The sequence below is a fragment of the Canis lupus genome, chromosome 16, assembly GCF_048164855.1.
Source record: "Canis lupus baileyi chromosome 16, mCanLup2.hap1, whole genome shotgun sequence".
Lineage (NCBI taxonomy): Eukaryota > Metazoa > Chordata > Mammalia > Carnivora > Canidae > Canis > Canis lupus.
The window spans coordinates 29482207-29504845 of record NC_132853.1 but is presented as its reverse complement, the minus strand read 5'-3'; the positions used below and the strand labels follow the sequence as shown (position 1 = coordinate 29504845).

General features: G+C 46.4%; 1 protein-coding gene across 1 annotated transcript; it reads right to left on the bottom strand.

Moving 5' to 3' along the window:
* Nucleotides 1-373: 373 nt before the first annotated feature.
* C16H17orf67 (chromosome 16 C17orf67 homolog) lies at nucleotides 374-20828 on the bottom strand. Its single transcript, XM_072779896.1, has 4 exons — nucleotides 20737-20828; nucleotides 19494-19594; nucleotides 2597-2734; nucleotides 374-776 (listed from the first exon to the last, which is right to left on the bottom strand). Exons 1-3 carry the CDS (start codon nucleotides 20789-20791, stop codon nucleotides 2618-2620), a joined length of 273 nt encoding a protein of 90 aa, XP_072635997.1. The 5' UTR covers nucleotides 20792-20828; the 3' UTR covers nucleotides 374-776; nucleotides 2597-2617.
* Between the last annotated feature and the right edge of the window lie 1811 nt (nucleotides 20829-22639).

The following is a 22639-nucleotide window of genomic DNA, read 5'->3' as shown; positions in this document are numbered from 1 at the left end:
GCCCACTTTCCCTTCCCTCCCAATTTCTGCCTGCTTCTGTTGGTCTTTGATAGTGTACTCTCTGATTCTGGGAGTTGGGGGTACGTGAGGGACATGGGAGCCACCATCCATTTTCCACCAAAAAAAATGTATCCTTTGCTAGAAGACCAGGGTGTGCACCTGGTATTAAGTGATGCCTCTATTTCCAGGGCAAGCCTTGGGCAAGTAATCCCTTTACCAAAAAAGGATGGTCCTTGTGAAAAATTGCTAGGTATTTTGTATTTGCATCCATCTATTTATTCACAGAACCATAAGCTTTCCAATGCTGGATTCACAGGCAAGGAAATATCAGCTGTCCTTTTTGGAAGGAAAAGAAAGGAGACAGCACAGAAAGTAGGTTTAACACCAGTGTTTATTAGAGCAGACAGGATGGAGGGCGGAATAGATGACGGGACCCCTTTGAAACCCCCAGGGCTGGGCTTCACTATACCCTGCAAGACTTTCCAGAAGTTCCAGCTCATTGGCCCCAGGTGAGCTTCTCCTTCTGCCCACCCTATCAAACCTGCAGGAAGGCCATGAGGGGCAGGGAAGGGAGTGATACTTCAAGCTATTGGCTTTAATGAGTGATGCACGTTAGTCAAATGAAGCAGCATACATGTATATATATTTGCCATCAATCCCCGAGGCAGCCTTTGCCACAGAGGTCTGAAAACATCCGTTTCCATGGCTGAAAAATAAAGAAGGAGCCTCATCCGGTGTTTCAACAGTAGCCAGGTCGTTGCTTATCAAACTGCTGGCTGGAAAAGAACAAGAAAAGAACCATCTTGTGATGATCGACTTGATAAAAAGGAGAGAGGGAGAGGGCCAACAGCCAGCAAGCTGTCATCTCCTAGCACTCCCTCATATGCACCAGGGCAGCACTGTTTTCCATGCATCCAACTTTTTTTTTTTTTTGCATCCGACTTTTTTTTTTAATTATTTATTTATTTATGATAGTCACAGAGAGAGAGAGAGAGAGAGAGAGAGAGGCAGAGACATAGGCAGAGGGAGAAGCAGGCCGGGAGCCTGACGTGGGATTCGATCCCGGGTCTCCAGGATCGCGCCCTAGGCCAAAGGCAGGCGCTAAACGGCTGCGCCACCCAGGGTTCCCTGCATCCGAATTTTTTAATGGTCAGAAGGACCACGTCAGGGAGGAGCCCTTACTGTCCTCATTTTGCAAATGAGGAAGCGGAGAGAAAGTGACATTGTTTCCTGTCCCCCCCCCCCCCATCAGTCTTTATGACCCGAATCCTCTCTGAATCCACATTCCAAGTTGGTGCATCCCTCGGGCCACTGCTTCCCTGTTTCCAGGTGAGTGCCAGCTGCCTGCAGTGAGGCCCCCGTGGAACCTGGCTTTGCAGGAGCCAGCCTAGTCAGCACCCCGGGGTGCACCCGGAGGCAAAGGCCTTCCTCAGTCAGGCCTTGGAGGGCGCCACCCTGGGGGGCTCGCACCCAAAACCTCTGCTCTCGCCCCACCCACACAATGGCAGTAAGTGTCTCCCTCTATGGAAAGGTGTCAGTCCAACTCCGGCCCCTCAAAAGCAGAGCTTCTCTTCCACTGCCGGGCAGATGCTCCTCCTCTCACTGTTGGCTGATGCCCCTCAGAGGGACTCCACATGCCCCCACCCCCGCCCCCATCCACAGGGAGGGTGCCATCCCAACTACTGCCTGGCATGAGTGAGCGGCTTAATCACGCTCAGTTAGCTCCTCCATAACACGGGGCTAAACATATGCCTTTAAATGGCACAGGGGTGTTAAGAGGATCAAATAGGAGACGTCACGTGAGAGCACCCCGAAACTTACAAAGAACCCTAGTCTAGAGGGACTGCTCCTCCGCTGGCACAAAATCAACAAGAACGGAGATGTACGATTTCTCCCAACCGCAGATGATAAACCACCCAATCATATCCTGTCCTGCTTAGTCCATAGTACAGAGAAGGAGAGACACCCACTAGGCTCACCCTCCAAAGGGATCTGCTACTGTATCTAACAGGATCTGGGAAGGGGGAGACAGTGAGGGAAAAAGCAAGTGGCCTCGCGGGAGCAGAGCGCAGGCAGGCGCGCAAGGGCGCGGGGAACGCTCACAGTCCAGCGCAGGTGGCCTGCAAAGGCAAACCCTGAGCAAGAGGGATGCAGAATGGGTGGGCTGGGCAGACCCCCGGGGTTGGAAGGCTAGGGGAAGGCAGGGAAGACGTGGCTGGTCCTGGCCACAGTGGTGATGGTTGTGATGGAGGTCACTGGTCAAGCCCACGGTTGCCCACCCCCGCTGTAAAAACCAGAGTCTCCACTCACCTCTAGATGTGTATCCCGGAGTGACTTTGGACAGCAAATAGGGTCACATCCCTCCCCTATTTGGGATCTCTTGGTGAGTCTGTAGGGGTCGGTCTGTGTGTCCCCAGGACCTCTCTCATCCTGGCTGCCGCCTCTCCGCCCTGCGTGGCTCTTGCCACTCCCTAGCCCTCAGCCAGCTGCTTAGCTGGCTCCCCTAAGCCACGGCTTTGAAAGCTCCGGGCCCATGCACGTGCCGTCCAGCACCATCTCCCAAAACCAGAAGGCCTGGGTAGGAAAAGGATCATACCAGAAGCTGGTCCTGAGCCCCTTACACGGGATGGACCACATTCCGGTCACAGTGGGGCTTGCAGTGAGGGTTCAGCCAGTGCTCCAGGAACTGCTCCTCGGCGCGGTGTTCCAGGCGGAGCAGATGGTGCATGTACTCCTGTCAAAACAAACCCACACAGCAGAGAGTCTTTTATCCACAGTGACAGCTGAGCTGCTCTGGAGCATGGCACGGCGGTACCTCTGAGACAGGGCGCGGACAGGCCGAGGGAGACTGGGAGGTCGGACCAGAGGCAAACCTGTCATGCCCAGGTCTCTGTGGGGGGGGGGGAAGCAGTCAGGCAGCCCGCAGTCGATGGGCAAAATAAAGAAATCTGACAACCCTAAGTGCTGAGAGGGCGTGTGTCTATGGGAACTCACACACAGTTAGTGGGGTGTAACGTGGAGCCACCACTTTGAAAATTGTTTGGTGGCCTACAATCCAGAAATCCCACTCCTCAATTAGATTCTAAGCTGTGGCCCTCAAATATCAGGCATCAGAATCACCTGGAGGGTTTGTCAAAACACAGATTGCTGGGCCCCACCCGCCAGAGTTTCTGATTCACTGGGTCTGAGGTGGGGCTCCAGAATTTACATTTTGGGCAAGTTCCCAGCCAATGCTGATGCTGCTGGTCACTTTGAGAACCAGAGAAATGTATATCAGGAGCTGTGCAAGAATGTTCACAGCAGCAAAACCCTGTAGTAACAACACACTAGCACGGTGCCAAATATCCATTGACAGGAAGATGGATACATAAATTGGGGCAGGGTCACACCATGGAGTATTATACAGCAGTGTCCATGAATGAATTATAGCTACCTATGTAGTCACAAAACATGAATCACTAAATAAAATATTATTTGTGGCTGCATGCATTTGTGATAAAAATCATTTTTTTAAAGAGGCAAGGGATAACTATAAGAAAGCTGAAGTTGCTCTAATACTATTATCAAACAAAAGAGACTTTAAAACCAACAAAACAGGGCACCTGGGTGGCTTGGTGGTTGAGCGCTTGCCTTTGGCCCAGGGCGTGATCCTGGAGTCCCGGGATCCAGTCCCATATGGCACTCCCTGCGTGGAGCCTGCTTCTCCCTCTGCCTGTGTCTCTGCCTCTCTCTGTGTGTCTCTCATGAATAAATAAACAAAATCTTTAAAAACAACAACAACAACAACAAAACAGTACTAGGGAGAGAGGGGCATTTCATAAAAACAGCCTAGTAGTTCCTCAAAAATGTTTTTATTTTTTAAAGATTTTTTAAAAATCTGATAGTCTCAGCTGCACTCCTCCATCGCTGCCACATCTGTAGGTCAGGTCCTCAGTGCTCCCCACCCAGGCTATGACAGCCTCCTCCTCACCCCTCCACTCCTCACTTAGCCCCCCTACCCCTCCACCCAACACCACACCTGCCCCCAACATCTCTGCTCCATCCTGACAGTGACCAGTTCAAAATGCTGTCCAAAGGGGTCACAGCTGCCCTTGGGCCTTCACCAGCACTGCCCACCTGGACGGAGGAGCAGGTGACAACTCACTCTGCCCTCAGGGTTGGTCTGCAGCCCTGGATAACATCACTGTACCCAGCAGGTAAGGGCAGCTTCCTGTAGGAACTACTCCACTTCCCCATGCTTCACAACAACAGAGAGAGGCCCTGCCCCCTGCCCTGCTCCACACTTGTCATTGACAGCCTCATTGATTTCCGAGCTTCTCTAGAATCACTTTCTCCCTCATATGGTTCACCTGAAGGGTCTTTAATGAAGGGCCATTCACGTCCATGAGAACAGGGTTAAGGGGACCACCAAAGAACATTCCAGCACCCAGGGACTAGCAATAGAGGGAAGCCATGGACACGCCTATGCCTATACAAGGCTCAGAGGAAGAGGCCATGGAGGTCATGGAGGGGTGCAGCCTCTGCCGAGCAGGGAGGGAACAGGGAACAAATGCCCCAGCCCCTCTCTCCTCTTTTTCCTCTTGCCCTCCAAGGCCTGCTGAGCCCACACAGAAGCCAGGTGGCCAGGGAACCCAGCGGTGCAGACTGTGCAGGTCAGCCACCTGAGCAGAGCAGGGTACGGGATGGATGGGGAACAGGATGGAGACAACCAGCAGCCGTACAGGATCATGGGTGCTAGGGTTGCGCCGTTGTCCAAGAAAGGAGCACAGAGCACAGACAGCAGATGCTACCGACGTATGCTGCAGAGGAGCCGCCCACTGAATACACCGGGATCCAGCCTCGGGAGTACAGCTGTTTGCTTTGCGTGAGGTGGTTCTCCCTCCCCTCACGTCCTTGCTCGCTCATGCTCTGCCTCCATCCACGTGAGGGTCGCTTCCAGGGTCAGGGTGGTCTTGTCTTCCCAACAAGGCTCGGTCTTCAACCAAGCCAGCTCAGCCTGTGGGTTTCCCACATTGTTTCTCATTGCATTATCTCGTATAAATGATACACAAGATGGAAAAAATGATAAATGATAAATCAACAGGTTGCTTCTTAAATAAGAGTGAAGTGACAAAAATCTCTTCCTTCCTTAAAGACCTTGTCTCTCCATCTCCTGATCCAAACAGAGAAGCCCAGACTGCCTAGAACAAAAAATCTACCCATGTTGCTTCCTTGATGAAATTACTTGAATGGGATACACAGGGCTTAGGAGAAAATTTTAATTCCTTAATGTGGTTTGTATGGCTCTCTGTGATCCACCCTGACCTTCCCTCACCATCAATCTGCCCGAGCCTTCCTGGATGGGTCACACTTGCTCTGCTCTCTGAGCTTATGCTATTCTCTCCACCTAGAACACCCCCGTGCCTTCTCTTTTTCCTGACTCACTTTTACCTGACTTTTCAGGCCTCAGCCTAAATGTTACCTCCTCCAGGAAGCCTTCTCAGATTCCCTGTGACCTCAGAGCTCTCCAGACATCCCCCAGCATTGCCCTGGTCACTCTCTTTGTCAGTGACCTCTCCCTGAGGGTAAGGATGTATTTGACCTACATCATATTTTTTAGTGGTGGTGCCATGTGGGTGGGCTTACATACTGGCACATGAACTTGATAGTTTCTCCCCAAAAGGGAGTAGGTGAAGATGAGAATAATTTTTAACTTGGAGGTAGGCTGTTGACATTGCTCTGAATGAAGTCTGGGTGCTGTAATTATGGGATGGGAACCATTGCAAAGTGTAAAACAGATCCATATAAACACACATGGGTATCCCAAAACAGCAGGTCAATAATCAGAGAAGTGATATCTCACTTTGGGAGAGAGTAATCATATTCAGTAATATCTGTGCAAGATTAAATTATTTTGGTATGTATAAATATCATAAAAATCCCAAATCCTGAACACTCTCCTATGGTATTGTAAAGCTTTGAGAGAGGAATCCAGTTTAGAACTGTAATTTTTTAAGTTTCTATGAAACCCTATAGGAAGTCTGCATCTTGTATTAAATATAGCCTTAAAAAAAAAAAAAAAAAGCAGGGATAATGGGTTTCTCAGGGGTTGAGCGTCTGCCTTGGGCTCAGGGCGTGATCCCTGGGGATCCAGGATTGAGTCCGGGGAGCCTGCTTCTCCCTCTGCCTGTGTCTCTGCCTCTCTCTCTGTGTCTCTCATGAATAAATAAATAAAATAAAAACAAAAAACGTTTTTTAATGACAGTGCAAAGGAATGAATTATAAAGTGTCCAAGTTTCCTGAGTTTTTTTTTTTTTTCCCTTTCCTGCAGGACCCATGCAGTTTGAATTTGTTTTGTTTATCATTGTTGTTTTCATCTGACTTGTCAAAATGCATTCCTTGTCCCAGGCAGGGAGTCTCTGGGGCAGCCAAGGAGGAGGCAGATGGTGAGAGGCTCCTGCGGGACCCCACTGTCGGACCACGACTCCCTAGCAGCTTGCAAGGACCTGTTTGTGAGTTTTGGGCTGAATCCTGCCCTTTCATGCCCTGTCTGGGGAGTTTGGGGGCAGAAGAAGAAGAATTGGGGGAAACAGGAAAGCAGTGTGGAGTCTTGTAAATAAAGAACAAAGTTTTGCCAGCACACAGCTGTCCTCCTACAGTTCCTTGCGAGCAGCTCACTGAAGGAAGCCCACGTGGCCACCTTCTTGCCTGCCTGTGTGCCAGGCGGTTGGGTAGAGAAGCTAAGAGGTCTGGGTGTGAGCCTGGGGCGGGGTCTGTTCAAGTCCAGACTCTGCCGGTATCGGTTGGCCTGTCCATCTTCATTGCATCCATCTGCACGACAGGGATGGCTCTAGCACCCATTTCCCTGGGCTGTCAGGATTAAATGAAATGATACAGGTTCTGTGCCACATACGTAGTCTCCATCTATGCCTTTCAATCCATTTCTCTCCTCCCTCACCTGGCCCTATACAATGAGAAGCTGGCCTAGAAGTGCAGCCCAGACTCCCTTAGGAACCTGGGGCTTGCAGATGGGTCTGAAGTAGAGACCCCAGCAGGGGATTAGACGTAGGAGAGAGGGATGCCTCCAGTGAAGTCCCAAAGTGTCAGATGGCTGCATCCTCTCCTGAAGGCTCTCTCATTCCGGGAACCTGCCTTTCTGCTTCATGCCCAGGGGCTGTGAGCCTGGAATTTATCATCTCTTGCTAGTTGACCTGAACTCTGCAATGCCTTTGCAAGAAGCCTCTTCCTTATGAGCTGCCCAATTATTTGTGGTTACAATTAGATAAGAAAGATCTGAGCCTGTCTTGAAGTTGTAGGTGGAGCCCCTTTCCCAGGAACTGGTCTGCAGGAAATTGTCAATAAATGCTGGCGGAATGAAAGACCAAAGCAGCGGTCCTCAAAGTGGGGTCTATGCTCCCCCTCAGGGCTCCATGAGGTCAAAACTCTTTTTAGGATAATCTAAGACATTATTTGCCTTTTCATAGGTGGATAAAACTGGTGCCTTAACCATTTTAGTGATGGTGACAACCATTATCACTGTCCTTGTGCCTTTTACCATCACACACTCACAGTGAGAATACATAAATAGATATAGAATATTCTAAAAATGCCTGTTTCTCTGAAGAACACCCCTGTGAGGCAGACGAAAGTGACCCAATGTGAAGCATGCAGGCAGCACCTCTGTCGCATGGCCAAGTACAGTGGTTTCCTCAAAGAAGAACCCTTAAGTGACTGTTGGTGTCAAGGACTAGCTGTGTTTGGCAGGCATCTTTTTGAAAATGAAGTGAGCCTGTCACTTCAAGGAAAACAACTGACAGTACTAGTTACTAAACGATAAACTTCTTCCCATGAGTCTGACCGTTTCCCAATACGTACAGATTTTTCTGATGAGATCAGTGGGGATTTTAACAAATGTCGCCACTAGCATATAGCATTTGTATGCCTCATTTTTTTAAAAAAAGGATTTTATTTATTTGAGAGAGAGTGTACGAGAGAGAGCACGAGCAGAAGGGGCAGTGGGAGAGGGAGTAGCAGACTCCCCGTTGAGCAGAGAGCCTAATATGAGGCTCTATCCCTGGACCCTGAGATCATGACCTGAGCCAAAGGCAGTTGCTTAACCAACTGAGCCACCCAGGCACCCCACATTTGCATACCTCTTATATGCTTATTTGCATCCCTACTCATTTAATTTCTGTCCCATTCAGCCAAACCTCCAAACAGGCTTTTTAATGGCAGTGATCAAGGTATACCTAGTATAAGGCTTAGCACTTGGCACATAGTAGGACCTCAATAAAGATCACTGGAGAAATGTACAAATGAGTAAATGAATAGATGAAATTACTCTTTTTCCATAATCCCTCTAAACCCCTCTTGGAAATTTCCTCAACATCTGTGTCAATCTGCTCATTATAATGGCCCAGGCCAAACATACATAAAAAGCATCAAAGAGTAATATATACCTCACACTCCTAAATAGCAGCTGAAATCAGCATTGAAGAAAAACAACCAAAACAGACACACACATAGAGAGAGAAAGAAACAAGCACTGGTTTCCATGACATTTCCCTATTTATTTAAAACGTTAGGAAAATGGATATGCCACAAAGGCCTAGAAGCAATCATTAGTCAAAGATGAAAAGCCAAACTGCAAATCTACTGAAAAACCACAAATTCAACAATTGCATTGGCTGCATTAGAAATGACCCAGCATTAATGATAAACTCAAATGTTCCTGGATCAAGAAAGAAAGGATAGATGGAAAATAAGTTTTAATTTTTTTTCAGATTCCTTTCTTTTAAGGGGAAAAAATTTAAAGCAAAACAAAAACCAGTATCTGCATTCCATGTCCAATCCCAAGTGTAATGATTTAAGTAAATAATCTCCAGTAATTAGAGAGGAAATTGGAAGCGATCCTTTGTGATGGCACTGGTGTGATAATGAAATTAAATACTCACTGGAACCTGATCTAAGCAGAGAATTATTATAGAGTGGACAGTTAAGCTATCAAGGCAGGAACTTTTTCCAAGAAGGCAAAATCCTTCCTCTGACATTTGCGTGAAATTAAAAGTCCATCAACATTTGGATGAATTATTTTGCTCATTAGTACAAGCAAGATAGTCCTCTATGCAGGACGGGGGCTCCAAACGTAACTTTAGGGCTCAGCGCTAAAAGAAAGCAGATCAGTGATGTGTGCGATTTACATCATTGTCACTCCAAACTGGCCTTTGACATCATGGGGCACAAAAGGGTAGTAGAGTGACTACACATATTTGTCAAGGAGCTAAACATGAAAGCATATTTTAAGAAGACTACTTACAATAAAGCTAATATGATTTATACATGCCCAACAAGAACTTTCCTTAAAGAAACACAGGCCGAATGGAAAGCATATTCCCAGGGCACATGACCACTTATGAATACACTCACAGAAGACATAATTTTAGCTCCAATGTCATCTTTCTAAAGAATTTCCATGGCTCACCCCAGCAGTTGGCAGATAATTTCTTCCCTAAATTTTGGGATGATTACAAGAAACGTAATGAATTTAAGTGAGGCCATAGAAAAGATGTCTTTGAAATAACCTCCTAGTTGTAGGATAGAGTTATATCCTCCACAATTTCTCCCCTGGAGAGAAGAAAAAAAAAAAAGGGAATGGAAATAAGTATAATGAGCATCTAGTAAATGCCAAATACTGTGCTTGGTGATGAGGACCCAGAAATGCAACAAAAAGTCCATCTGCTCAAGCAGTTTAGAATAGTCTAGTAAGAGAGACAAAAAAAAAAAAAAAAAAAAAAAGAAATAGCTATCTTGTGTTATGCCAGAGTGGTGCTCTAATTCATGGTGGGGAGGGTACGAGCATCAGGGAGGCCTCCCAAAAAAGGCATAATTTACCATGAATCTCTGTGAACAAGTAAGAGTTAACCAGGTAGACGAGAGCAGAAGAAACAAATGCAAAGGCAAGTGCGATAAGAGAATTTCAAATTCAAACACCATCATAGCAGACAACCTGCTTCTCCTCAGAGCTTTCTAATGCCAATGAACGGTGCCAAGTTGTCCGTACAGACACCTGCAAGTCTGGATTCAGACCCAGCCATCTGTGACCACCTCTTAGCACTCTCCTGTATTGTTTTTGTGAGACTTATATGTTTATTGAAACTAGGAGACTGGGCGTACTTGAATGAATGGTGTCCTCCCCAACATTTATGTTCATCTGGAACCTGCACACATGACCTTCCTTGGAAGGAGGATCTTTGCAGATGTAACCAAGCTAGGATGAGGTCATCCTAGATTAAGGTGGGCCCTAAATCTGGTGACTGGTGTCCTTGTGAAATGAGTGCAATTTGGACACAGGGACACATGGGACACAAGGCCCTGTGATCACAGACAGAGAGCCTGTTTGAAAAAACACCAAGGAAGGACTAAAGAAACCATCAGAAGCTGGGAGAGAAAGCCAGAACAGATTCTCCCCCAGAGCTAGTTCTCTGCCTTCATCCCACCCCACCCCCTCGGCAGGAAAGAACCAAACGTACCAACATTTTCTTTTCAACTTCTGGTCTCTAGACCTAGACTAGAGAATCAATGAGAGAGAGAATTGACGTCTGCTGTCAGAAGCCACCCCACTTGTGCCACTTTGTTATGGCCACCATAAGAGACAAATACACTGAGGAATAGGAAAAAGGATGTGAAGATGAAAGTAAAAAATTTGCCCTGAATCTTATCACCAAGAAAAATATGGTCCCTATTGTTTGGCAACATGTCTCTATAAACATGTACAGATAGAAGAGTAGGTAAGTGTGGTAACTTTAAAAAACCTTGTTTCTTGGGCGCCCAGGTGGCTCAGTGGTTGAGCGTCTGCCTTTGGCTCAGGGCGGGATGCTGGGGTCCTGGGATCGAGTCCCCCATTGGGCTCCCTACAAGAAGCCTGCTTCTCCCTCTGCCTATGTCTCTGCCTCTCTGTCTCTGTGTTTCTCATGAATAAATAAATAAAGTCCTTTGAAAAAAATAAATAATAAAAACTTTATTTCTTTTCATTTTGAAAGTACTGGCCAGAGTATAGGGACCCGAGTACTCTTACGCATGCTCGAGGTGAGGGTTGGTACAGTTGATTAGGCCATTTGCCATATTTAATTCAGCTAAAAGTACATAAGCTCTCTGACCCAGCCAGTCCATTTGTTATCATTGCACTCGGCAAAACACATGTGCACACATACCCTGGAAATAACCAAAAGTGTCCCTTGTTCTGGGAAGGGCTAAATAAGTTAAGTTGAAAAATGTCTCCATCCATTTGGGCTGCTCTCACAAAACACCACAGACCGGGTTGCTTATGAACAACAGAAATGTATTTCTCATGGTTTTGGAGGCTGGAAGTTGGAGATTAGGGTGCCAGCATGGCCGGGTAAGAGCACCCTTTCGGGTCACAGACTTCCCATTGTAGCTTCACTTGGCAGAGTGGGCTAGGGAGCTCTCTGGAACCAAATACCATCACATGGGGGGCAGAGGGGTGGTGAGGACATTGACATATGAATTGGGGAGGGGGAACCACTGACATTCAGACCACAGCATGATACATTTCTACTATGCTTCAGCTAAAAATGAGCAAGATGAAGACATATTGCTGAATGAAAAAAAAAAAATAGCAAGTTGCAGAACAAAGCCAACCCTACTTACCATACAGCCTCACTGCAGCTGCGAAGGGATACGTTAAATCTGATGCATTCAGAGCACACTGATGAGGCCAGCTTGCAGAGCGGAGGACGAGGTGGAGGCCGAGATGGGGACAACAGGCCTCTAGGGCTTGGTAGGCCACTGTAGAACTAGGGATTTTATGGGGCATAAGGCAGGGAATCATTGGAAGGTTTTGAGCCAGGGAGGGACAAGATCTGGTTTACATTTTTAACATCTGATTCTTGCTGCCCTCTTGAGAACAGACACAGAGGGATCCAGAGAGCAGGCAGGGAGGCCAGGTAAAAGAGAATTTCTCTATCTCCCCTAGGGACCCCAGTGTTAGCAGTGGAGGGTGAGGAGTGGTCAGAGTCTGGATATGGGGCCCACAAAACTAGGGGAAGCCGGCACTATTCATCCTGATGTGGGAGGCAAGAGCAGGAGCTGGTGTCAGATTCAACGTAGGGCTGTTGGGTCTGAGCTGTCTGGAAAATGTTGCCAAGCAAGTGGACGGTCACGTAAATGAGCTGGAGCTCCCAGGAGAGGCAATGTGCAGTTGTCGCCATAGACATGATATTTAAACTCACGAGACTGATGAGGTGGGAAGACAGGCCCTAGGACTCTCTGACATTTAAAGGACTGAGGATCCAGCAAAGCAGATCCACAAAGTGCCAAGCAGGTAGAGAAGTCGGGGGCAGGGTGTCCTGGGAGACTGGAATCCAAAGGAGCAGAGTACCCAGAAGGAAGGGGGAGAAGTCAATTTTGTCATGCAAAACAAACACAGGCTGGCTCCTGGGCCTTGGGGTGTCAGGAACAGAGGCTGAGAGCCCCCCTCGCAGCTAGCTCTGCAGGACTGAAGTTACTGCTCTCAAACCACGGTGTGCACGGGCCCCCTGGGGCCTGTGGGAGGTGCAAGGAGGAGTGTGAGGTTCCAAGAAGCCAGGTGGCCAGGGCTGGGGACCACATTTTGAATAGCAAGAGTTTAGACCCAAACCCCAAAGACCAACAGAAACAGAATCATAACTGAGGCAATATATATTCAGGGAAGTCTCAATATTTTTTCCACTTTCTTCCTTCCAAACATAAACCTAGCCCTTCTTTCCATGCATCAATTTCACCCAAGGCGGATTTTTTCCCCTCCCTTGGGATCTTTTTTTTTTTTTTTTAGATTTATTTATTTATTTGACAGAGAGAAAGAGAGAGAGAGAGAGAGAGAGAGCACAAATAGGGAGAGGAAGAGAACCTACCGAGCCGAGAACCCGATATGGGGAGCCAGATGTGGGACTCGATCCCAGGATCCTGGGATCATGACCTGAGCTGAAGGCAGACGCTTAACTGACTCAGCCACACGGGTGCCCCTCCTTCCCTTGGGATCTTAAAACTATTCTAACACGAGGTCTTTGCAAACTGTTTGGGGTCCTAATGTAGACCCCAAAATGATTCAACTGACACCTAATCCAGATGGCTGCCTCCTTCCCCTGCAGTGAATCTCAGCCTTCTGTGAGTGCCCATCGAATTCCTGTGAGATCTAGAACCCACTCCCCCAAATCTCTGAAGATTTGGGAGCCATGTTTCTCCCAAATCAGTCCCATAGCCTGTTTTGCCACCACTGTAGCTTCCAGATTTGAGTGATTACCATCCTCTTTTGTCAATCACACAGCACACCACCCGCCACCTGCCATTCCCCACAAAGAACCACTAACACAAGGTTGCCGAATCAGCAGGCTTCTCCTAAGGTCTAAGGGTTACAGAGGGTAATGACACACAGAGCACAAAACAGCTGCAAATTTAATGCCAGGAACTGCTATAAATAAGTGTCCCCTACCCCTTCCTGCCCAGCTGCCTCCATACATTCAACATCCCTCCTGTTTTCTTCCCCAGAGCCATATCTCCTCTCAGCCTCTGTCCTCATCCCCACAGGGTTCCACCTTCTTCTATCAAGGATCCCAGCACCATGCTTACACTCCTTTGAGGCCAAGACCAATGCTCCCTGCAATGCAGGGCCACAGCTTTCCAAGAGCATAATGTTCTTGCCACTGCATGGTCAGAAAAGAACAGTCCTTGCGGTGAATTGCGGTCAAAACAGTCCAGCCCCTTGGAAGCACGGGCACAGCTTGCCTGAATGTGTCTCCAAAACACCTGTCTGTCCACAAGAAGCCAACATCTGTTAATACTTAGGCCACGTGTCAAGATCATAAACATTGCTTAGTAAATACTCCTGAACAGGGGATGCTGCAAATCTTCATACTTGTTTGCATTTGGAATTCTGTCCAAAGCTCCACTCATTCACCCCCATCACTAGCCTCTCCTCTCTGTACCGGTTTTCTTTTGCATGCTCCCTCGGAGGGAAGAAGTGAGATGAAATAACCCAACTGGTCATCTCTGTGATTTCAACTCAGGGGTGAGCATGAGTCTTAAGGCACAGTCCCCAAGAGTGCATACATTTCCCAAAGATCACTCTCTCTGCTCATTTCCACCTGGTCATCTCCTGAGTCACATGGCAAGGAGGGACCATAACCTGTCCAAAAGTGTCATTTCCCATTACTCATGGATAGTGGTAGCCGAAGGGCAGCTTTGACGAGACTGTGTCCCAGACCTCTGTCCCAGACCTCACGGCTCCTGGCAACTAGCTCCAATCTTGTCACTCCCTTGCCCAAAATTCCTGGTGGCTCCTAATGAGTACAGAATGGAAGTCAACTCTCCTGTGACAGCCATGGCTTTCCAGCCTAGCCCCACAGGACCTTCCGTTGCCATCACCTGTCCTTTCACATATTCCAAGGACTCAAGTCAAGGTTGAAAGTGGAAGAGAGAGAATTGGAATCCAGACCTTCTGAAAAATTATTCTGCAGGATGCCTGGGTGGCTCAGTGGTTGAGCATCTGCCTTCGGTTCAGGGCGTGATCCCGGGGTGCTGGGATCGAGTCCTGCATCGGGCTCCCTGTGTGGAGCCTGCTTCTCCTTCTGCCTGTGTCTCTGCCTCTCTCTCTCTCTCATGAGTAAATAAATAAAATCTTTTTAAAAATTTTTTCTGCAAGGTCTTTTCCAAAGCACACACACACACAGCCTCACATACATACACAGTGATACACACACCCATACATATACACTCTTACACACATACTCTCTCGCATATATTCACATCCTCACATATACAACAAATACACACACCTTCACATACACACACACCCACACATATACAACACTCAGGATGCGCGTGCACTGAATACACAGGATGGTGCATTTGCAGGACAGTGCCCTTTCCCTAGCAAAGGGACATCTAAGCAGAAGGTTTGCACAGAGAAACAAGGAGGGTAGCAGGTATCTTGGCAAAAGATAAAGAGCAAGGAAGTGTGGTTCCTTACTCACAAATCAAAGGGACTTAATTAAGCCCTTAGTTCCCATGCTGTAGGGTTTAAGCCTGTGAGGCAGTCCCACTCACCAACCCCTGACCTCCCCTACGGCCACAGGTTGCCACTCAGGACCAGACAAATGTGGGCTCACCCTGTCCGTCCAGGGCTCCATCACTGTCAACAGTGATGAAGAACCAGGATCATCACGATGTCAGCTGTCACCTAAAATGAGTAAATCGCTTCTTCTACATGAAAGGTGATGGGTATTCACTTTGCTCTCAGCGAATCCATGAAAAGGAAAAGTCAACAACAAGACCTGATATGGGGGAAGAGGTCAAATATAGGTCTCGGATGTTGGATACAGTGGTAGCAGGGCCACCATGAAGGGAGGAGGCTCTGGAGCTTTAGAGAAACCCTCTAAATAAACTCCTCTGGCTTCTCACCGGGGGGCCGCATCCTGCAGTCCTTGGCTTTTCCTCAAGTTGCAGACTGGCACCAAGAAACCTGGCTTGTTCCCTCAAAGCTCTATTCAGTACCCTAAAATACAAGACCTAGAATAGACCTTTTAGCCAGATTCACTGCAAATTCTCTACACTCTAGAGGAAAGTGAGCTCCAGAAAAAGGAAACTGACTCATCCTAAGTCCAAAGCCCAAAGTCCATGACTAGTTAGTGGGAGAATGTGGACTGAATGGCACTGGGTGGAATATGCTTCCCACCTCCCCTCCATCCCTTGCCTGAAAACTCCTCATCCTTCAAGCCTCAGCCGGTGGACACCTCCTCCCTCCTTCCAGGTAGAGCTAGAGACCCTTTCCTCTCAACCTCATTAGAGAACTCCAATCTAGTTGAGTCGCTGTGACTCTGTCTCCACACAATGGACATGGGCACCTGGAAGAAGGAAGACTGTCTAGTTTGTTTTATGTCCCCAGTGTCTGGCACTTGGTAAGGCCCTATCAGTGTTAAGTTTAATGAAGTGCACATCAGGTCAGCAAGGAGCACGCTCTGCATGCACCCCATGAGCCTCCTACTCTCTCTGACTCAACTGAATCCAGACTGGTGCCTTCGCTCTCCATGTCACTCAGTTCAACCTTTAACTGTTCCCTAAACATTTCGTGCTTTTAGCTTTCATGTTCCCGACTAGCCCACAGGAGCTGGTATTACATATGCCAGGTCTCTCCCAGAAGGCCTGGCACAGTAGTTCCCAGCTTCGGGCTGCACGTTGATACCACCTGAGGGGCTTTGTCACCCACCCAATGCCCAGGCCACACCTCAGGCCATCCCCTCCTGGGATTGGGACCCAGGCATCAAATTTTTAACTTTCCCAGTTGGTTCCAGCATGCAGCCAAGGTTAAGAAACACATTCCTAGAAAAATGTGATACCAGAAATTGCTTGTTGATTCAGCTGGTTCTGCATGTGGGTAAATATAATATAATATAATATAATATAATATAATATAATATAATATAATATAATAATAAATATAATATAATCTAATAATAAATGATAGTGCAAGAGATGCATAGAGTAGCACAGAATAAAAGAGAAAGAGGTTGTTCAGCATGGTATAGCCAGGGTTCCTCACTCTTGGGACTGTTGACATTTTAGGCAAGATCATTCTTTGTTATGGGAGCTGCCCTGTGCATTATAAGATGTTTAGCAGAATTCCTGGCCTTAACCCATGAGACACCAGTAGCAAACCCTCCCTCTTCCCACCTTACCTACCCCACCACCACTGCCCTCTCCCCTCTCCCCCTGCCTCCTCTGCATTGTGACAACCAAATGTCTCCAGACACTGCCAGATGTCCCTGGGGATGGAGGAGCAAAATCATCCCTGGATGAGAACTACTGATATAGACTAGCCACCAAGTATTTATTGCATATTTATTTCCCACTTCAACTGTAGGTCACATGAGCACTTTTCCAAATTCGGCTGAGTGGCAGAGGATTCTGGACACTGGGGTCAGTGTTTGGGGAGGGACATGCAGGGCTGGGTTATACACAGGAGGCATGAGGGGTCAGCAGTGAGTTCTGAGGCAAGAGAGAATCACACAGAAACTAGATATTGTAGGCTCAGTTAAGAGAAGTCATTGGTGATCAGCCTATAAGATGACCAAAAACAGAACAAAACCAAAAAAGTCAGACATTCAGTAAAATCACAGAGTTCGAAGCAAGATGCAGGTTGTCACAGGTGAAGACCAGTGGCGACCAGAGGTCAGAGGAAAGAAGTGGTCAGAGAAGGAGCTTTGGGAAGTTCTGGGCAGGGAAGGACCACACTCAGCCGTGTTGGGGACACAAGACTAGAATGGCAGGGAGGGTGACGCTGGAGGAGCGAGGGAGGCAGGAAGCTGATCTGCGTGGTCCAACCTCCCCTGCTACAACCATCCAAACTCACCTGTTGCCCAATGTCTAAGATGCCTTCAGCCCCTGTGAAGGCTGCCATTCCTCTGAGCCAGAGCTCAGAGGAACCAGGGGCAGATGCCGACAGAGAAAATGCCCAGTGGCAGACTCTACTGCTGATTAGAGCCTGTCTTCTGAGACCTGTAGCCTCCTAGGTTCCTGAGGAAGAGCCTCTGGAACAGCCCCTCCAGACATCAGGCCAAAAGCACAAGGTGCCAGTTGGAGCCCCTGGGGACCCTCGAGCCAAGCATTCCGCTCCCCACACTTTCTGGGTTTCCCCAATGTCTGCCCACATTCCTTCTCAGCCCCTTCGAGTTCCTCCTCTTCTGCTCACCTCTGAGTGTTGGTGTCCCCAGACTTCAGTCCTCGGCCTCTTCTCTTCTAACCACTTCTCAAACCATCTATCTGAAGCTCCAGTCTCCACCTCCCCATTGTCTTCCACCAAACACAAGATAAAGTCCACGGAACTCCAACCCTCCCTGATCTTGCACCTGCCCCACCAGGCCCCTTCTACCCTGCGCTTAGATATTTCAAGCCACATCTGACTTCAAGAGAGAAGGGAGAGAGGGAGAGAAAGACAGACAGACAGGAAGAAAAGACAGACAAGGCATGCCCACTCCTGACAGCCTAAAGTCCTTGATTCATTTCTAAGCCACTCTGTATAACAGCCATTCACTGACTTCTCTGTGTCTGCTATCAACTCAGAGCAGAATTCCAAGCAACTGCTCTGACAGCCTCTGCACCTTGCCTGGTCCCTGGTACTTAATAATCAAAGGAGTAGTTACTGTTTGCTGAGTATTATTATTATAAGTGCCTTACTAGGAATTCCTTTATTTTATCCTTATAGTTATTTTATGTTATTATTTGGAATAACAATATTAGAGGAAGGTAAGTAATATTTATTGTTAGCCCGCTTTTATAGATGAGAGTACTGAGGTATAGAAACATGTGGAAAGCTGCCCAAGTTTACACAGGTAGAAAATGGGAAGCCAAGCCCACACAGTCTGACCCAGAGCCAGCACTCTTCAGCACTGCGCAACATTGCATTTTTTTTTAATACTGTACCTTAATAAGAGATTTTTAAATGAACTCATCCTGGTAAAAATAATAATAAAAAAAAATACCAGGAATGTTAGTACTTCTCCAGGGAATGCGGGGACAAGCCAGACCTGGGGTCAGTGTGGCAGGATCTAATAGCACCCAGCACAACTGACAAAATGAAGGCAAGGATGGGTTCAGGAAGACAAGGCAGGGGCAGCCTGGGTTTAGCGCCACCTTCAGCCCAAGGCCTGATCCTGGAGACCCGGGATCGAATCCCACGTCAGACTCCCTTAATGGAGCCTGCTTCTCCCTCTGCCTGTCTCTCTCTCTCTCTCTCTCTCAAACTCTCTCTCTCTCTCTGTGTGTGTCTCTCATGAATAAATAAATAAAATCTTAATAATAAAAAAGAAATGATGAATACCCACCATTTGCTTCGACGTGAGTGGAACTAGAGGGTATTATGCTGTGTGAAATAAGTCATTTGGAGAAAGACAATCAACATATGGTTTCACTCATATGTGGAATATGAGAAATAGTGAAAGGGACCGTAACTAGGAGAAAAACTAGAGAGGAAGACAAACCATAAGCGACTCAACTCTGGGAAACGGAGGGCTACAGAACAGGGGATTGGTGGGAGGATGGGGTAACTGGCCATTAAGGAGAGCATGTGACTTGATGAGCACCTTATACTGTATGTTGGCAAATTGAATTTAAATTCAAATAAATGAATTAAATAAATTTATAATAAATTAATTAAATAAATAAAAATAAGTAATAATTAAATTAAAATAAATTCATAAAATGATTAAATTAAAAATTAAAACGAAATACATAAAATAAGTAATAATAAAAGAAAATTAATTAATTAATCAATTTAAATTAAAATAAATAAAAATTAAATAATTAAATTAATAAAATAAATAAAAATAAGTAATTATTATTAAAAGAAGAAGAAGACGATGACGAAGATGAAGACGAAGACAAAGACGAAGACGAAGACGAAGAAGAAGAAGAAGAAGAAGAAGAGATCACACTGTCCCTTCAAGTAGCAGGAGGCTGGCACTCACCCGCATGGGTTCATCAGGGAAGCCAGGTTTGCTTGGCCTGTCCTGGCGTCGGGACCTGAGAAGCTGTTTGGCCTGCTTTTCCGTCAGAATCGGGGAGGACCCTGAAAAAGTCAGGAAGGGGCCTGAGGGACTCTAGGCACACAAGCTCATGCTCCAGTTCACAATCTAAGACAAAGGATTTGCAAGTTCAATTTCGGTCACACACAAAAGTTCTTTCACGGCGACCTGTCCCAAAGGATGTGGCATTCCAGAGGGCTCTGAGAAGAATTGTAAATTGTTTCTAACATGGTAAACTCAGAGCAAAAGCTGTACAATTTCAAGAGACTTACCTATTGCAATGGTGTATTTCTTTAAAAGTGGGTGCTAACTTCATGAATATAGAGTTTTTTTCTTTTTTTTTTTTTTTAAGTAATCTCTATAACCAGCATGGGGCTCGAACTCACTACTCTGAGACCAAGAGTTGTATGCTCTACCAATTGAGCCAGCTGGATGCCTCTGGATACGTTTTTTAAAACATATTTTCCTCAGTTCTCTGGTCAATATGTTTCTCTTCCATTAGATTTGCTTTGATTTTTTTTTTAAAGCCCCAAAACACTAAATCAACTAAAAGTTGTTATTGGAAGATTCTCCTTGAGAACAAGATTGTGTTAAACTTGATAATCACACATGATCCCTTGAAGAAGATATTATGATAATAAAATTATATATTAAGTTTTAATAATCACACATAAACTCCAAATGATATCATCAAATAAGTCTGTCAGGTCTTGATGATCTCATATGAACTCTAAAAGATGCTATAGTTGGGGTGCCTGGTGGCTCAGTTGGTTAAGCATCTGCCTTCTGCTCAGGTCATGATTCCAGGGGATCGAGCCCCATATCGGGCTCTCTGCTTAGTGGGGCGTCTGCTTTGCCTCTGCCCTTCCCCTCCACTCATGCTCACTCGCTCTCTCTCAAATAAATAAATAAAATCTTTTTTATAAATCAAATAAAATATAGTATAGTTAAAGATTTATCAGCATTTCTGAGAATTACTATTCAAATACATTTAAAGATTTAAAGAATAATAATTTATCTCTAATGATAGCAATTCTGGGAGCCTGCTCCTGGAGAGGGGGGAGGATTGAATTATTACATATTATGTATTCTTTGAAATGAAAAAATATTTCAAAAATATAAAATAGGCTTATTCCAGTTTATCACGTCAGGAGAGAAGTAGGCCGTTTTCAGAGTTTATGCTCACCTGCGAAGTCAGTCAGTAAGGTAAGGGAGAGGACGAGCACAAATAGCTTCTCCATCCTGCCTTGTTCGCGTCTCAGCCTCCTGCAGAATGAACGGCCCGGGAATGGGCCAGCCTACTTGAAGAAAGCCACGTCCGGCCCAGGCTTGTTTACGCTGCAACTAGCTGCACTTACGGTATGATGCTAAGTGAATATGACCGAGTTTTTAATATGACCACTAAACTATTTTCCTCTGAAACCCTGTCAGTTTTCATCCTGAGCAAGGAAATTACCCCCTCTGAGATGTGACTTGCATAGCATGAATTTGAGAAGGCTGCACCGATACTCACTTCATTTAAACAGACACGGCCATGCAGTAGTTGTGTTCGTAGCTGCAGAGTATGCTCCACCTGTCTTCATCTCTTTCACTAATCATCTCTTACATTTGCACATTGTATGGCATTTCTCCAAAGCCCGTCCACCAATTTGATTTGCCCTTCCTGAGAGTTTCGGAGGTAGGAAGGGAAACTGGCAAAGTGCAGAGTAAAGGGGAAAGGTTTTTCCCAAATGACTGTGGAGCCAGAAAGATCAGGGTTCATGTCCTGGCTTCACCTCTTTCTAGCAACGTAACCTTCGGTAAGTCACTTACCCTTTCTGAAATTCAGTTTCCTCCCCCGTAAAAGGAGATAATAGTCCCTATCTTGTGGGTGTTATTAAAGATGAGGGGTAAGAAAGATACAGATGCAATGAAACGCCGGGACACCTGCACCCCGATGTTTATAGCAGCGATGTCCACAATAGCCAGACTGTGGAAGGAGCCTCGGTGTCCATCGAAAGATGATGGATAAAGAAGATGTGGTCTATGGATACAATGGGATATTACTCAGCCATTAGAAACGACAAATACCCACCATTTGCTTCGACGTGGATGGAACTGGAGGGTATTATGCTGAGTGAAGTAAGTCAATTGGAGAAGGACAAAAATTATATGGTCTCATTCATTCGGGGAATATAAAAAAATAGTGAAAGGGAATAAAGGGGAAAGGAGAGAAAATGAGTGGGAAGTATCAGAGAAAGAGACAGAACATGAGAGACTCCTAACTCTGGGAAATGAACAAGGGGTGGTGGAAGAGGAGGTGGACGGGGGGTGGGGGTGACTGGGTGACGGGCACTGAGGGGGGCACTTGATGGGATGAGCACTGGGTGTTATTCTATATGTTGGCAAATTGAACACCAATAAAAAATAAATTTATAAAAAAAAAAGAGGGGTAAGTAGCAGCTAGCACCATCTCCATTTAACAAATAAGAAAGTGAGGTTCAGAGAGATGGAAGCACGATCAAGTTTGCACATTATTGATGCTGGGGTAGAGCCAAACTCTCCAGTCTTTAAAGACCACTGTTCTTCCCGCAATGCTCAAAAGGGCCTCCTGCAATATGCTGTCAGTAAGTGGGGTAAGCAGCCCACTCCAGACTTAGGGTTATTTTTCTAAAGACAATAAAATCTCAGTAAGCTGACATCCTTTTTAAATTCAAATCATCTGTAAATATTACATAAAGAAATTATTAAATAGGAGCACCCGGGTGGCTCAGTGGTTGAGCATCTGCCTTCGGCTCGGGTCGTGATCCCAGGATCCAGGATCGAGTCCTACATCGGGCTCCCTGTGAGGAGCCTGCTTCTCCTTCTGCCTGTGTCTCTGCCTCTCTCTCTCTCTCTCTGTCTCTCATAATAAATAAATAAAATCTTTAAAAAAGGAATTATTAAATATATTCTTTAAAAAAATATGTCCAGAAGGTATGTAGCACTGGTGAGGATGAAATCCTCAATTCAGAGGAGTAAGCTGCTATTTCTGTGGTCACTTGGCCAGCTCAAAGGAAAACAATGACCTCTCTGTAGTTGTCCGAGTTAGTGCTAATGTTGTGTAACTG

Coding starts and splice junctions, on each gene's coding strand:
- C16H17orf67 (XM_072779896.1), bottom strand. CDS start 20,791: ATGGAGAAGCTATTTGTGCTCGTCCTCTCCCTTACCTTACTGACTGAC. Junction 19,595..20,736: donor CTTACTGACTGACTTCGCAG/GTGAGCATAAAC, acceptor TGACTTTTTCAG/GGTCCTCCCCGATTCTGACG. Junction 2,735..19,493: donor TCCCTGATGAACCCATGCGG/GTGAGTGCCAGC, acceptor TTGTTTTGACAG/GAGTACATGCACCATCTGCT.